Raw genomic sequence first — 16,053 nt, forward strand, 5'->3', positions numbered from 1 at the left:
TCTTGAGAAAGAAGTACTTCTGTAAATTATTTTGGAATTCTTTGTCCCTGACAAATCTGTGTCTTGTTTTCCACTTATTGAATCTTTTAAAGATTTATTTATTCAAAAGTCAGAGTTACAGAAGGAGAGAGAGGGAGAGGGAAAGGTCTTCCATCCACTGCTTCATTCTCCAAATGGCTGCAAAGGCTAGGGCTGGGTCAGGCTGAAGCCAGGAGCCAGGAACTCCATCCAGGTGTCCCACATGAGTGACAAGGGCCCCAAGGACTTTGGCCATCTTCTGCTGCTGTCCCAGGCTCATTAACAGTGAACCAGATCAGAAGTGGAGCAGCCGGGACTCAAATCAGTGCCCACATGGGATACCGGTGTTGCAGGTGGAAGCTTAACCTGTTGCAACACAGTGGGTCCTTCAATCATTTATTTTTATCTGTATGGATTCAAGGATATTTGACTTTGTGCTATTCTTCAATACTATTTTATTTAGTTATTTTTGCTCAAACCACTCTAGTTTTTGCCACTGGGAACTCTCCCAATTGATTCCCATGTCCCTTTGACATACCTCCATCATTATATGTTTGTATTTGATTATATATTTATTTTCGGTAGTGGTGGGAGTATTCCTTAATTTTTAGCTCTATCAGAAGTTTCAGGCTCAACTTGTGTATTTCTTGCCCTGATCCTAGATTCAGCCTCTCTTCAAGGAGCTCTGTTTCCTTTTATTAGAGAATGGCATCAGCAACAAATATCAAGGTGACCACGGAGACTGGGCTCATTGATTCTAGAGAACCGGATACTTTAAACAGTGCAGGTTACACAGGTAAGATTCACATGTTCAGACTGGTGTGGTGCAGTACATTAAGCCTGCACTTAGGACGTAGACATCCCATATTTGAGTGCCTGATTCAAGTCCTGACTCTCTCTCTTCCAATCAACTCCCTGCTAATGCACTTTGGAAGGTAGCAGAAGGTGACCTAAGTGTCTGGATCCCTGCCATCCACGTGGGAGTGCCAGGTGGAGTTTCCGGCTCTGCCTTCAGCCCCACCCAATCCTCAGCTGTTGTGGGTATTTAGGGAGTAAATTGGCAGGCGGAATCTCTCTCTCTCTCCCTCTCTCTCCCTTTCTGTCATTCTGCCTTTCAAATAAATAAATCTTTAAAAATAAAAGATTCATATCTTTTGATAAATCAGCTTCTATCCAGTAGTTTCTTACACCGCCATGATTGTCATCACACTAACTACAGCGTCTTTCTCAGAAATACCACATCATTCATTGTGCTCCCAAGGAAAGTCATTCTTCTCTTCAAGGCTTTGAAACACAGTCTGCTTACAGAGATAATGGCTGCACAAAGATCATGCCTGTGTTTATGAGCTTAAGATCACAGGCTCCACCCTGCATTGCGTCAATCTTGTCTATGCTAATCTACACCTAACTGCTAAAGCAAGGCTGACAAGATGGTGTCTCAGCGCGGGACAAAGTCTCAAATTCCACAATGCTGGACTGTATGAGGGACTTCCATGGACTCTTCCTAATCAGTACGAGCACTGCATTTGGCGGGAGCCTCATTTTCTCCATTAACGAGGCAATCTGATGTTTTCCTGTTAGTAAGCATACTGTCTTCTCTGCTGCGGAAAAGACAGCAGCCAGGGCAGCGGGGGATGCTAGGAGTGCAAACGGCACTTCTCAGTGCGAGTGACGCCTCCTGATGGGAACCTGAGCCTTGAGATGTTCCTCTGTTTTGGATTTTCTGAAGATTTTACTTTTTCTACGTATAACTCTACTTTTGCCTAACAGTTTTCTTTTCCTTTTTTTTTTTTTTTTTTTTTTTTTTTAACAGGCAGAGTGGACAGAGAGAGAGAGAGAGAGACAGAGAGAAAGGTCTTCCTTTGCCGTTGGTTCACCCTCCAATGGCCGCTGCGGCCGGCACACCGCGCTGATCTGAAGGCAGGAGCCAGGTGCTTATCCTAGTCTCCCATGGGGTGCAGGGCCCAAGCACTTGGGCCATCCTCCACTGCACTCCCGGCCCACAACAGAGAGCTGGCCTGGAAGAGGGGCAACCGGGACAGAATCCGGCGCCCCGACCGGGACTAGAACTCGGGGTACCGGCACTGCTAGGCGGAGGATTAGCCTATTGAGCTGCGTCGCTGGCCTTTTCCTTTCTAAGACTTATTTATTTACTTGAAAGTCCGAGTTACACAGAGAGGAGGAGAGGCAGAGAGGGAAAGAAAGAGGTCTTCCATCCACTGGTTCATTCCCCAACTGGCCGCAATAGCCAGAGGTGCGCCCATCTAAAGCCAGGAGCTTCCTCTGGGTCCCCCACTCAAGTGCAGGGGCTCAAGGACTTGGGCTATCTTCTACAGCTTTCCCAGGCCATAGCAGAGAGCTGGATAGGAAGTGGAGCAGCCGAGACTTGAACTAGCGCCCATTTGGGATGCTGGCACTGCATTTACCCACTGCTTTACCCACTACAACATCGGCCACAGCATTGGACCCTCTCCTAAAAGTTTTCAATTTAAAAGAAACATTTTGAAATTTTCTGATATGTAAGAAAGTCATTTACATCCCATGAAATGAGGTTTTACATTTGGAACTACTATTCAAGTTTCAATTTGCTAACACTAAAATAGAAGTCTTACATGTTTATGGCAATGACTTTAAATATTTTATAGCATTGTGACACTTGTCCTTTTCCCCATCCTATACACAGCTGTATGGGATAGCTATAAAATTAAGGTATAAAAACTATTTGTTTAAACTTTTTTGATTATTTATTAATTTATTTTGACAGGCAGAGTGGACAGTGAGAGAGAGAGAGAGAGAGACAGAGAGAAAGGTCTTCCTTTACCGTTGGTTTACCCTCCAGTGGCCGCTGTGGCCAGCGCGCTGCGGCTGGCGCACCACGCTGATCCGATGGCAGGAGCCAGGTACTTCTCCTGGTCTCCCATGGGGTGCAGGGCCCAAGGACTTGGGCCATCCTCCACTGCACTCCCTGGCCACAGCAGAGAGCTGGCCTGGAAGAGGGGCAACCGGGACAGAATCTGGCGCCCCGACCGGGACTAGAATGGTGCCGGCCTTGATTATTTATTTTTTAAAATTATTTATTTATTTGAGAGGCAGAGTCACAGAGAGAAAGAGTGAGAGAGAAAGGTCTTCCATCTGCTGGTACACTCCACAAATGGCCCCAACGGCTGAAGCTGGGCTATTCTGAAGCCCAGAACCAGGAGCTTCTTCCATGTTTCCCACATGTGTACAGAGGCCCACGCACTCGGGCCATCTTCCACTCCTTTCCCAGGCACATTAGCAGGGAGCTAAATTGGAAGTGGAGCAGCAGGGACTTGAACCAGCACCCATACGGAATGCTAGTGCGACAGGTTGAGGCTTAACCTACGCTGCCCCAGCACCGGCTTCAATCGTTGATAATTTAATAACAGATTTTAAGATCATGAAATACTCAAGAGGTGCATGAAAGCAACATTTGAGGATTTATCCCATGTTTCTTACGTAAAACATCGAAAACAGTGTTTTTCAGGCACAAGTTATGCCTTCCTTCAGGCTGTAGGATGGCAGAAGAGAAAAGGAGAGAGGACTCCTAATTCCACATGTTTTCAAGCCGTAAACTTACACTGTGCAGAGTCAATCTCACGTCTATGTGTTGAGTCATGAAGTCAGGAATAACTCAAATAAGCCTGAGATATGGTGTAATATCTGTTCATGATTCCAAAGTTACACAAGTTCAACTGTGCCCAATGTGCTTGAAGGGAAAGGATTTACCCTAGAGGCTGCAGCTTATAAACTGTTTCTGATGCAATAGGACCTCCTAGTAAAGATTTGTTTCAAATTTTAATCAACTATCCTACAGTTTTCAACAATTTTTAAAATTCCAATAGGCAGAAGAGAAGAGAGAATAATTCAAAACCAATATTAATGTTATCAGTAATTTTTTACAATGATGATAATGTATTCACATATCATTTTGTATAAGAAAATATTTTAAGGAACTAAGACCTTTCACCTTTCTTACACTACTAAGAAAGGGATGTTAAAAACATATCTTTCTTCACCATCCTTTTATTAAGGATTTTCCTATCAAAACACAATCAATACAATTAATACAATTAATACAGAACAAACAACTCTATAGTTTTGAATACGACTTTATAAAAGGTAATTTTTAATATTTCAAATTTTGAGGGCCAGCGTTGTGGCACCAAGGGTAAACCTGGCATTCCACATGGGTGTTGGCTCGAGTCCCAGCTGCTCTACTTCTGCTCCAGCTTCTGCTAATGGGCTGGGGAAAGCAGCAGCAGACGGCCCAAGTGCTTGCGGCCCTGTTGCACATGTGGGAGACCAGGATGGAGTGCCTGGCTCCTGGTTTTGGCCTGACCCAACTCTGTCAATTGTGGCCATCTAGGAAGTGACCCAGGTGATGCACAGTCTCTCCCTCTCCCTCCCTTTCTCTCTGTAACTCTGTTCCAAATACATGAATAAACCACAGGAGAGCAAGGTGCTCCGCCCATTACTTACAGTTGTGGTTATGGTCTCTTCAGTCACCACCTTCAGAGTGTCAACCACGGAGATGTAGCCAAGGCGTCGGGCAATGGCCAGAGCAGTATTCCCATTCTGGCAACAGGAAAACGTGCACAGGGGATTAACAAGCCCTACTCCACACGGTTCGCCTATACAAATGCAAGCTCAGTGTCTCATCAGACCCATCCCACTGTCGGGCACAGAAACCTGTTTCTTTAGACACTGCCTTGCACAAAACCCACCTAACCTGTTTCTACTAATACAGCGGCGTCTGGGCAGCTACACGTGGAACCCAAGAGGCTTCCCAATGTTCTCAGTCAGCAATCAACGAAACAGACACTTTTTTTTTTCTTACAGATGTACTTCCTACTAGGTGGCAATGCAATAAAGTATCAAACAGTGATCATATGTCTCTCGGAACAGCTCACAATGCTATGGTCATTGTCCTTTTCCCCTCATTCTACCGAATGTTCTCTTAATGCCTTGTAGGGACAGTAAAAAAAGCAACCGCGGTGGACAATGGAAGCCTAAGAGGACCCGAGAGTCCGATCTACCTCCTCCCTCTTCCCTCGGGCTCGCCTTCTGCTCTTACCACAGTGAGCTCATTGGGGGAGGCATTGTTCTGCAGCAAGACGTTTATGATGTGTGTGTGTCCCTGCTGTGCTGCCTGATGCAGTGGCGTGTACCCGTTCTGCAGAGGAAAGCAGGAGAAATGACTGTCCCTTTGCCACACACATCAATCCTTCGGCAGAAACAAAGAGAGGCGCTCACCTTTGTCTTGGCGTTCACCTTCGCAGAATGCTGCAGCAGGAAATTCACGATCTTGATGTTGCCATAGTGGCAGCCTACATGTAGCGGTGTGTATCCCATCTGTAAGCACATTTGTTAAAACTCACATATCATAAGGATACTTTAATCCTCCTAAACAGAAGCTGAATTATTTCATCTTTATTTATGAACAGGAAAAACTAGTTCTTTTCCCTCCTCCATCCCCAGAAAAGTGCCCATGATATTTCTCAGAGCTGGTCTCAGAAGTAACAATACCATCACACATACAAATAGGTATTTAACTTCCAAGTGCTCTCTCTCATATTATCTCATTTTATTCAGACAACAAATTTTTAAGATACAAATGGAAACTGGAGCAAGCGACAGCCTAGACAGACTGGTCTGGTGGCTGCTTGTTGAGGGTCGAAAGGGTGCTTTCTGGACAGACCAGCTACAGTTGATTCAACACTCTACTGTCCAAAAGCTTACAATGCAGGCAGAAAATATGAAGAAATGACAATGCAAGGCAGCCGTGACTGTCAGTAGGCATGACAGAGACAGGAAGAAGCACAGGAACACAAAGTAGGAAGAAGCTAGTGTGGTTCAGCTGGTCCGAGAAGCGTGTGCTTGCTCTGGGTCACGCACTTCTGGCACGTCCCATAGCAGAGTACCTGGGTTCCAGTCCAGGCTCCGCTTCCAATTGCAGCATCCTGCCAGTGTGCACCCTGGGAGGCAGCAGGTGATGACGCCAAGTGGTTATGTCCCTGCCACTCATGTGAGACTCCCAGACTGACTTCTGGGCTCCTGGATTCAGCCCTGGCTGTTGCGAGCATTTGGGAAGTGAACCAGTGAATGAAAGATCTTTCTCTGTTTCTGCCTGTCTCTGTGTGTTTCAAGTGAACAAGTAAGGAAGGCAGGGTTTTGAGTTTCCTGACTTCCTAACTAGAGTCCTACAATTAGAAAACCACTGATTGAGAGAAAAAGGTTTCTCAAATTCACATCTACTGACGCTTGAGGAGCTACAAGCACGTATATTCCTGTGAACACTCTCCTTCTACTTGTATTTACAGGAAGGCACCCCGTGAATGGGCAAGTCCAAATCTGATCTCTGTGCATATAAGTTGAATCTCTGTGTGTTATATATGTCAATATGTGTGCGTATACATAAAAATTTAGATAAGTATTTTTAAAAGTAAGGATATTCTGGATCCTTTCCTAGATGGCCATGTTCATGGTAACAGACACCAGCACACACTCTCAGAGACCCTGTACAGCTGTCGTTTGTGATGACCTGGGTGACACCAGGGCACCAAAAGGAAAACACTGACTGCTTATGGCAACATTTCTAAACAGCCACAAGCTGGGGGCCCATGTTTTCAGGAGTGTGTATCTCTCGTATGATGGCACTTGTGGGTGGCTATGGGGGTTCCAGCAAATGAAGGCATGGAATTTGAAAAGGGGGTGTCCAGACGACAGCTAATAGTGGAAGGTCAAGATACCTCCTCAGGAGTGCACTGCCCTGGAGGGCTGACTCCAGTCAGATTCTGCTCCATGAACCAAACCATCAGCACACTCACATTGACCAGGTTATGATAAGTTCATCATAACCACTCAGACATGGGGGACTGACTGACAACTCTTGAAGCCAATTCATGAACAATGGAGCAAATTCCTCTGCTATCTGCTTGCTCTGCGGGGTTCTTCTTTCCCATTACTGAGTAGCTCACACATGACCTGTGGTGAGAATGCTGCTTCTAAAGGGGGCGTCCTAACACTTTGCACAATCAGTCCTTCAGTTTAACTGCTTGAAGTTACATCATCCCCATGTTCAGTGGGGGTCAACATTGTCCCAAAAACCTGGCTGTGGGGGCATGTGAGGAGTGAACCTGCTTTTCAAATAAAATGAAACAATTTTTAATGAGGAAAATATTTGAAAAATCTAAATATTAAAGAGCTTTTCAAGTTCTTCTGTGCTAAATGGAAGAACTGTATTTGTTTAGAATATACTTCAATTGTTTTCATGTAAAGTATGGTTCCCACGTATCCTCATAGTTTCCCATGTCACTCTTAGTAAAACCCTAAGCTGTTAAAATGGACTACTGCAGCTTATCTGATTCTGGTTCCCTCTGCACTCTCCATGAATACTCTGAGCTCATCTCCCTCCATCTCCCTTAGTCATTGTGCTATAGGATGCTGGTCTTCTCTCTGTTCCACTAAAGCATTTTATGACAAACACACAGGAAAGGCCAAAAAGATTCAATTTATATTCAGAGTGATCAGATGTGGACTCATCCACTCATGGGGTCACAGCATTCTCATTTAGAATGGCACCTTGCACAAACACAACCAGAGAGATAAGACTTGAGAAATTCTTTCCAACTAGCAGTAATAAATTTTGGAAAGACCTATTATTCTTTCTTGAATATCTGAACAAACAAGCAAACAAACAAAGCCATAGCCCAGATGACTGAGCAGTCTTCGCTTCACCCCAAAAAATCCTGGCAAACATATCCCGATTCTGTGATGACATTCCTTCAGGTATTTTCCTATTTATTACCAAGTCGTGGGTGTTCCTATCTACCCACTGATCTTCTGACTGCTCAAAAAGAGGAGCGAAGGGGTGCCATGGCTGAAGCACACTGGATCTGGAACCCAGCTGTGCCGCTGGCTATCTGTGTGACTTTGGAAAAGTTATTGAACTGCCCTGTGCATTGGCTGAAGCATTACATAATGGAATTTTGTCACAGTATTGTCATAGGATTAAACATGTTAGCAAATACACAGTATCTGACACGCAGTGGTAGCTACTATTATTTCATGCCCAAAATAGCGCCTGGCCTATCGTGCGTACTCAGTCTTTGGAAAATGAGTAACTCAGAGAGAGGACTGGGAAAAGACCCAGAGGGATGGCTGTGTGCTCCCTGCTGAACTGAAAGGTTCTTATTTGCGCAGGAAGAGCAAACAGACTCAGAATCGACTGGGAAAAAAAACTTGGATGTAGCAGAAAAGGCAAAGATTATGAAATCAGCATTACTTCCATAATGGTAAGAGAACCGCAAGTAACTTGCCATCTCTCACGGTAGCCCAGCCTGTCCTACTTCTGACATCTCACAGAACTTCATCCACCTTTGTCCTTTCTTCTGGCACTTTCCTCTTAGTTTATGGATATACTTTAAAAATTTGTGGAAAAAATTGGAATTTTATCTCTGTGTAAAAAACTTTTGGAATCAACACACAGCTTTGTATAACGTGCATTTCCCACAAATCTGAGGCCCCTCCCATTTACTTTTCTAATCACGGAACTGGAAAGCACTCCTTTCAAGTATTTCTCTTTTTGTTTTTGGCTATTGTTATCGTCATAGTATAACTTAGTTTTCTGAAAATAATTCCCTTCCCTCACTGTTTGCTCCCATCTGCCCACCATCCCACCATCTGCCCTCCATCCCACCATCTCTACTAAGCTAATGAAGTTACTTTCTAACACCCTTGGTGCCAACTCACTGCCCAGGCTTTGTGCTTCTCTGACTTGAAATGCCCTCCTTGCCAGTCTTTCATAACCTGGGGTTCCATATCCCACTCTCCCCTGATTTTCCTGCTGCTCTGGGCCAGGTTCTCTTCCCCCTCCTCCATCCACTACCAAATATGGACGCCAAGGGATGTGGCTTGGTTTGCTCCTCACTGTGCCTCACTGATCACAGCACGTGCATAACCTTGACGCTTACATTTATTCTGCTGACTCTCAAACCCAGATCTTTAGCCCAGCCCCCTTCCTCCATCCCAGGGCAGCACGCTAGTCATTTTATTGGATTTTCTGCCCTGGGTGGCGCCTGGGTCACCTACTGCTCGACAAGCCCACTGATGCTAATCTCACCGTCTCCTTTCCCCACCAGCCGCTGCTCCTTAATCCCCCGTCTCACCAGTGGGTCCTCGTGACTAAGCACCCCGGTCCACAGGTCAGAGCCCTAGATACAGCCTGAGTTTCTCATGTTTCGCCGGTCCCCCCCGCAACGCATGGTCTTCAAGCCTCGCAGCCTGTCAGTATTTCCTCAATTATTGGGCCGTTCATGGACGTCCCGAGTACCACTTAGCTGTGGCGTGAGCAGACCCCAGCCACAGCCTCACCTTCCTGTCCCAGGTTCTTTTATCTCTGCACTGCTTTCCAGGATGTTTGCACAGCACACTGCCGGTCTCAGCACTCTGCTGTGTAAAACCTGGGACTTCCAAGTGCGAACAGGAGAAAAAGTGGCCCGGCTTCGCTTGATACGTGAAGATCCCCTGAGATTTTCTTGGTCTTCCAGCATTTTATACAAAGATAAAATCAAAACCAGGCTTTGTGGGCCGGCGCCGCGGCTCACTAGGCTAATCCTCCGCCTTATGGCGCCGGCTCACAGGGTTCTAGTCCCGGTCGGGGGCCGGATTCTGTCCCGGTTGCCCCTCTTCCAGGCCAGCTCTCTGCTGTGGCCAGGGAGTGCAGTGGAGGACGGCCCAAGTGCTTGGGCCCTGCACCCCATGGGAAACCAGGAGAAGCACCTGGCTCTTGCCATTGGATCAGCGCGGTGCGCTGGCCGCGGCGGCCATTGGAGGGTGAACCAACGGCAAAGGAAGACCTTTCTCTCTGTCTCTCTCTCTCTCTCTCTCACTGTCCACTCTGCCTGTCAAAAAAAAAAAAAAAAAACAAAACAAAAACAAACAAACAAACAAAAAAAAAACAAAAAAAAAAACAAAACAAAAACAAACAAACAAAAAAAACAAAAAACAAAAAAAACAGGCTTTGCAATGACTATGGGACATTATGCAAGCAATCCATTTTCCTGCATCTCAGCTTCCTCAGCTGTAACACAGGGATATTAACTTTGCCACCTTCACAGGGTAATTGTAAGAATTCAACATATCAGCACATGTGACGTACAGAGAAAATGGGTCATAAGTTTAGCTATTATTCTATGCTTTTTATCAGTGCTATGATGATGTGTCTCACTGTTTAGACTTTGAATTTCATGAGGGCACGTGGCTATCACTCAGGTTAAGAATCGGGCCACTATCAGGAGCCTAGCGATGGATGTGAAGTGAGTAAGGATCGATACGTTCTCAAAACTCTTCCTGGTTTCACCTACCCTTAAAGAAATCGAATGTGACCATGAATTCTCTGGTTCGCACCCTCTAAGAATCAATGCCTTTGGGACTGGTCTAGATAAAATGCTTCAGGATGCTGTTCATTTCAAAAGCAGGAGCTGGGGCTTCATCTCAGCTATTCAGTCCTGACCATTCAACCCTGTGGCCAGCAGCAGCACAATTCAGTATCAACTGCTTTGGTAAACCTCAAGTGCAAAGAGAGAGGGAGGGTAAAGGGTCAGCACACCTGTGGGAAAGCTGCAATGCTGGGACCAGGATTTTCTGGTCTCTTCCTCACAAGAGAAAAGAGCCCTTCACTGGTTCAAGTCCTGGCTGCTCCACTTCTGATCCAGCTCTCTGCTATGGCCTGGGACAGCAGAAGATGGCCCAAGTCCTTGGGCTCCTGCACCCACATGGGAGACCTGGAGGAGGCTCCAGCCATTGTGGCCATTTGGGGAGTGAACCAGTGGATGGAAGACCTTTCTCTCTCTTGCTCTCGCTCTCTCTCTCTGCCTCTCCGTCTCTCTCTGTGTAACTCTGACTTTCAAACAAATAAATAAATCTTTAAAAAAAAGAGCCCTTGATCTTCTCATCATCATTATTTTGTAATTTCAGCCAATGAATTGAATGGTCTGTGTGCCACCTGAAGACGGCTTGGGGATGTTTTCCCCTTTTTGCTTATTTATTTAAAAGGCAGAGAGACTTAGAACAAGAGGCAAAGCTCCCATCTGCTGATTCACTCCCACATGCCCACAATAGCTGGGGCTGGACCAGGCTGGCGTCAGGAAGCCAGTAACTCCATCCAGGTTTATCACATGGATGGCAGGAAACCAACTACACAAACTGTCACCAGTTGCCTCCCAGAGTCTGCGTTAGCAGGCAGCTGGAATCAGCAGCTGGAGCAGGGATTAGAAACCAGTTACTCCAGTGTGGGATGTAAGCATCTTAACTGGAGTCTTAATTGCTAGGTTAAATGCCTGCTCGGGAATGTCTTCTCTATCAGTGAGATTTGAAAATCCGTGGGCTGCAATAAATTCCTTATCCGCAAAGTTAGACAGCAGGTGCATGTAACCTCTCTCTGCACGCTGGCTCTACTCTACTAATGGGACAATCACAGCCTCTCTTCCTTTAGGTGGCTGTGATCTTTGAGAAGAAAAAGCAAAGAAAAACAATTTGTAAGAGGCAGAGAGATGCTTCCTGAAATGAGATGATGTGCCTCATTTGTATAGGGCAGGAAAAGGCACAAAACATGACACTGAGTGCAAAAATGTCTGCTACAGACTGAGTTGGGCTGGGTTTGGAGGAAACCCTGGTAGAGACTTATGCTCTTACAAAGAGAGAGTCCTGTGTGCAGACTGAGACAGAAGGGTGTGGGGCTCTAGCCCCGTCCCCTCACTGGGTCTCGGAAGCCATCTGCATTCTTCCTGGCTGAACTTGAATACAAGCCTTGGATGTGTTGGGGCAGAAATGGACTGATCATTTGATCCGATCCAGCCTTTTAGAATTTTACATCTATAAAAGGAGAGGTAACCTAATAAAGTATATATGTCTCACCCCATCTGCCTGCCCGTGTGTGTGTGTGTGTGTGTGTGTGTGTGTGTGTGTGTGTAAATACTGAGAGAATAAATTTACCGTGTGAATGCAAATTTCCATATTACAGAATTCATTTTTGTTGAAAGAATTCAAGCAAAATAAAGAAAATCAGCAAAAGTCAGTCTATTTTTATATCTGCAAAATCTCTTTGCCTGGCTAATTCCTGGTGACACTTATACATTAGCAATATCTTTATTGTGTTCACATACCTCAGAACCTGTCTACAGTTGATACAAGAATGCTTTTTCCACACAGCATAGTAGTTCATAGGCATTCTGTTTTTGTGTCACACATGGCACATACATACAATTCTCCTTTCTTATAAATATTATTTACATATATACAATTCTTCTTACATATATTAAACTATTTATTTATTTGAAAGAGAGAAGACAGAGACAGAGATCTTCCATCCACTGGTTCACTACCCAAATGCCCACAACTGCTGGGGCTGGAGTAAGCTAAAGCCGAGAGCCAGGCACTCCGTGCAGCTCTCCCATATAGGCAACAGGGACCCAAACACTTGAGCTATCACCTGCTGCCTCCTAGAATGCACATTAGCAGGAAGCTGAAGTTGGAGTGAAGCCAGGCAGATCCAAAGGCAGGCACCTGGATAAGGGATGCAGGCATCTTAACTGCTAAGCCAAACACCTGCTCCACTAGCCTGCATTCCACAAGTCAGCCACAAAAACTAAGGCAGGCACAAGCTTCTACTCTCCTGTCCTGAAGGGCAGATCTGATGCAACAAGGCTCTGTGTTAACACAGGGCATATGGACGTGCAGCTGGGAAACAGGGAACAGGCCACAAAGACAAACCTATTTGGGACTCTACAACCAGAGACTTTGAATAAATACTTTTGATGTACTACGTGGAAAACATATGATTACAGGGTTTTTGTTTTTGCCTCCTATAGAATTGTAGTTGTTTCCATACAGGAAGGCACTGAGATGGACATGTTGTGATTTTTACATGGGGAAGGGAGGGGCACGTACCTTTGTCTGGGCATCCACATGTGCCCCTTGGTTGACAAGGACTTCAGCCACATTCACTCTGTCTTCTTGAGCAGCCAAATGGAGTGGGGTGAGGCCACTCTGTAAAAGAAGAAGTCCACAGTCACATTATAGGAAGGAAGATCCATTACGCACGGCTAGAGTTAAGAAAGTGTGAATTTCGGGATTGTAAACCTCCAACTTCTGTGTTAAAAAAAATCTAAGAATATATTTATGTACTGTACTCTATTAATATTTTCTTACCATTGCTGTCTGTTTGCAGGCTTAATGACACAGTCCAAGCCTACTCAGAAGCAGAGGGAATGGAGTCAACCTTATACACTCATCTCAGATTGAGCAATGTTCAAGGTTTTCCTACATTTGCTTCATCCATCTCTGTCCTGACTTCATATCTTTATGGCAGTATTTTAAAGCAAATCCAAGACAACATATCATACATACGTACATATATCAGTGTTCATCTCCAAGTACTGGAGACTTTTCTTAAGTACAAAATTATTCAGGAATTTTAATACATTACCAATGGCACTATCTTCAGCCCAAATTTTAATAATATCTATTTACAAAGTGAATATTGACACTTGATGATAGCACTTTCTCCATTTTAACTCCCAGAGCCTGACAACTCTTTTCTGTGTATTGCTTCCAGGTGGGACAGATTGTCTAGGAAATATAATGTGAATACTAGAACCTGGTAATTTGCAGGTCACTTAGATAGTATCCAGGTGTAACTACATGAAACATTTGCAACTGACCTTGCCAGAGGATATGCAAACCACAGGACAAAACTCACTAAGACTGTATTCAGATTCATAAAAAATTTACAGTTATAAAGCAGTTTTTCCCATAAATCACAGTTAAAAGAGTAAATTAGTGTCGGTACTGATTATTTTCTTTCATCCATTATGAGCATAGAAGTAAGCATCTAGAGTCGTGGAGCCCTTCTAGCCCTGTGTAGCACGTGTGCAGTGAGAACACCAGCCTGTTCTATTTGTCAGAGAAAGGAAAGACTCAAAGGATGTTTCAGGCATGGTAGAGAACCTTCTAGATGCAGAACGTTTATTCACTTAGGGGTTGCTATTCCATCACAAAAAATACAGGACCCAGAGTCAGTCACTGGTGACTTTTGAATAATGTTTATAGAATGTTGGAAGAGGCACACACAACTGAAAAAAGAGGAAACAGGAAAAGCAAGACCAATGTATTCACTTGAAATCCAAGAAAAATAAGCCAGGGCCCAAATTGGCACCACCCAAACACGGACATCATCATGTAAGAATGTTCCATGTTCTACTTTGGAGGAAGCGGTATTTTCAGCCATAGCATTTTGTGAAAGTGTGTCATGGTCACCTATTCTAAGTTTGAGACATTTCAAAACTCTGACTGCACTGAGGATTCTCAGCAAAGGCTGTGGAACGTATTCCGGGCACAGGCCCTAATCTCCTGTGTGCTCTGCTCACCACTGTGCTACCCTCGTGGTTCAGCCACCCTACCCTCGGTATGGGGTCACTTCTGCCTCAGCCAGCCTGCTCTTTCTTCTTCATGCTCAAAAGGCCCCAATTACATTTGTATGCACACCTTCTAATGGCTCACCTCTTAAATAGCATCACAATCCTGCATTAAGCTCTGTTTTCTTGGCTCTCTAGGTCAAACCACTGTGAACTTGTAGAGTCAAGTATTGTATATTCAATCATTATTTAGCCAGTGTCTGTCATTTAACATTCAAGCCATTCATTCATTGATTAAATCAAAAGGAAAAGTCAAACATTCTTAGGTGAAACAGGATAAATGATATAAATACTTTTTTTCAATTAAAAATGCATTGGAAAGATAGAAAGACAGAGACAGACAGACAAAGCAAGATTTCACATCTTTGGGTTCATGCCCCAGATAACCACACCAGCCAGAGCTGGAGCAGGCTGAAGCCAGGAATGTGGAACTCAGTCTGAGTCTCCAGGCGAATGGCGGGGACCCAGACACTGGGCCTTCACCTGCTGCCTGCCACAGTGCACCTCAGCAGGCTGTTGGAACTGGAAGGGGAGCCAGGGCTTGAAGCCAGGCCATCTGATGTGGGGACGTGGGAATGTGGGCTTCCCAAGTGGTGTCTTAACCACTGTGCCAAACATCTACCCAAAACTTAATTTTTATGTACGTAGTTTGTCTAAAGAGGTTTTCAAAAAATAATGTGAAGGCCACAACAGTCCAATTTGAGTTCAGAAGTTCCCTGTACATCTTTATGGTATTTTGATAATTACTCATGATTAAAAATGCCACTTATTTCTCTTACTAGAGGGTGGAACTGAGGCTCAGGGCAGTTACATAATCTGCCACAATTAACACTTTGAGGAAGAATCAGACTTAGGACTCAGATCCTCTGGAATTTAAAAATACAAGCCACGTAGATTAAATATATATAAGTTAGAGTTGGCCCTCTGTATAGGTAGGTTTTGCATTCATGGATTCAACTAATCTTGGATTGAAAAATTTCAGAGGGGAAAATAACAACCCCGTGTCTATACTGACCATGTATAGTCTTTATTTTTCTCATCATCACTTCTTAAACAAGACAGTATGGTGACTAGATACATAGCATTTGCATTGTTATGAGATCTAGTAAGTAACCTAGAAATGATTTTAAGTACACAGTGGGATGTAAACAGGTTGCACACAAACACTGTGACCCTTTCTACAAGGGATGTGAGCATCCTTGGGTCTTGGAACTTGCAGGCGGTTGTGAAACCAATCCCCTGCAGACACTGAAGACAGACCACACTTGTTATTTCTCCCACTGGAACTCTTGCTATTTTGCAACTCGACTCCCATATCTGAGCTATGGATGACAAATGCTACAGTTATGCTAGCAGCTAACAGAAGGGAAACTAAGTGGTAGGCAGTGTGGGTTATCAGGAATACCGGGCTTCCTGAAGACTTAAAAACATCTATCCTTTGTTTTGTGCAGATACAAATAAACAATTTGGCCAATCTGAATTCTTTACTATATGTAATGGGAAGCAATAGAGTGATTAACATGTTTCTAGTCAACTGTGG

The 16,053-nt window shown here is 44.5% G+C and overlaps 1 protein-coding gene across 9 annotated transcripts in view; it reads right to left on the minus strand.

The window, feature by feature from the left end:
- ANK3 (ankyrin 3) overlaps nt 1-16,053 on the minus strand; it is a 353,783-nt gene that overhangs the window by 126,440 nt on the left and 211,290 nt on the right. For all 9 annotated transcript variants that reach the window (XM_070057690.1, XM_051823304.2, XM_051823298.2 and 6 more), the window contains exons 18-21: nt 12,988-13,086; nt 5,293-5,391; nt 5,114-5,212; nt 4,519-4,614 (exon numbers count right to left, since the gene is read on the minus strand). In XM_070057690.1, coding sequence (XP_069913791.1) covers nt 4,519-4,614; nt 5,114-5,212; nt 5,293-5,391; nt 12,988-13,086 — 393 coding nt within the window. The remainder of the gene's footprint in view (nt 1-4,518; nt 4,615-5,113; nt 5,213-5,292; nt 5,392-12,987; nt 13,087-16,053) is intronic.

This window comes from Oryctolagus cuniculus, chromosome 15 (genome assembly GCF_964237555.1).
Source record: "Oryctolagus cuniculus chromosome 15, mOryCun1.1, whole genome shotgun sequence".
Lineage (NCBI taxonomy): Eukaryota > Metazoa > Chordata > Mammalia > Lagomorpha > Leporidae > Oryctolagus > Oryctolagus cuniculus.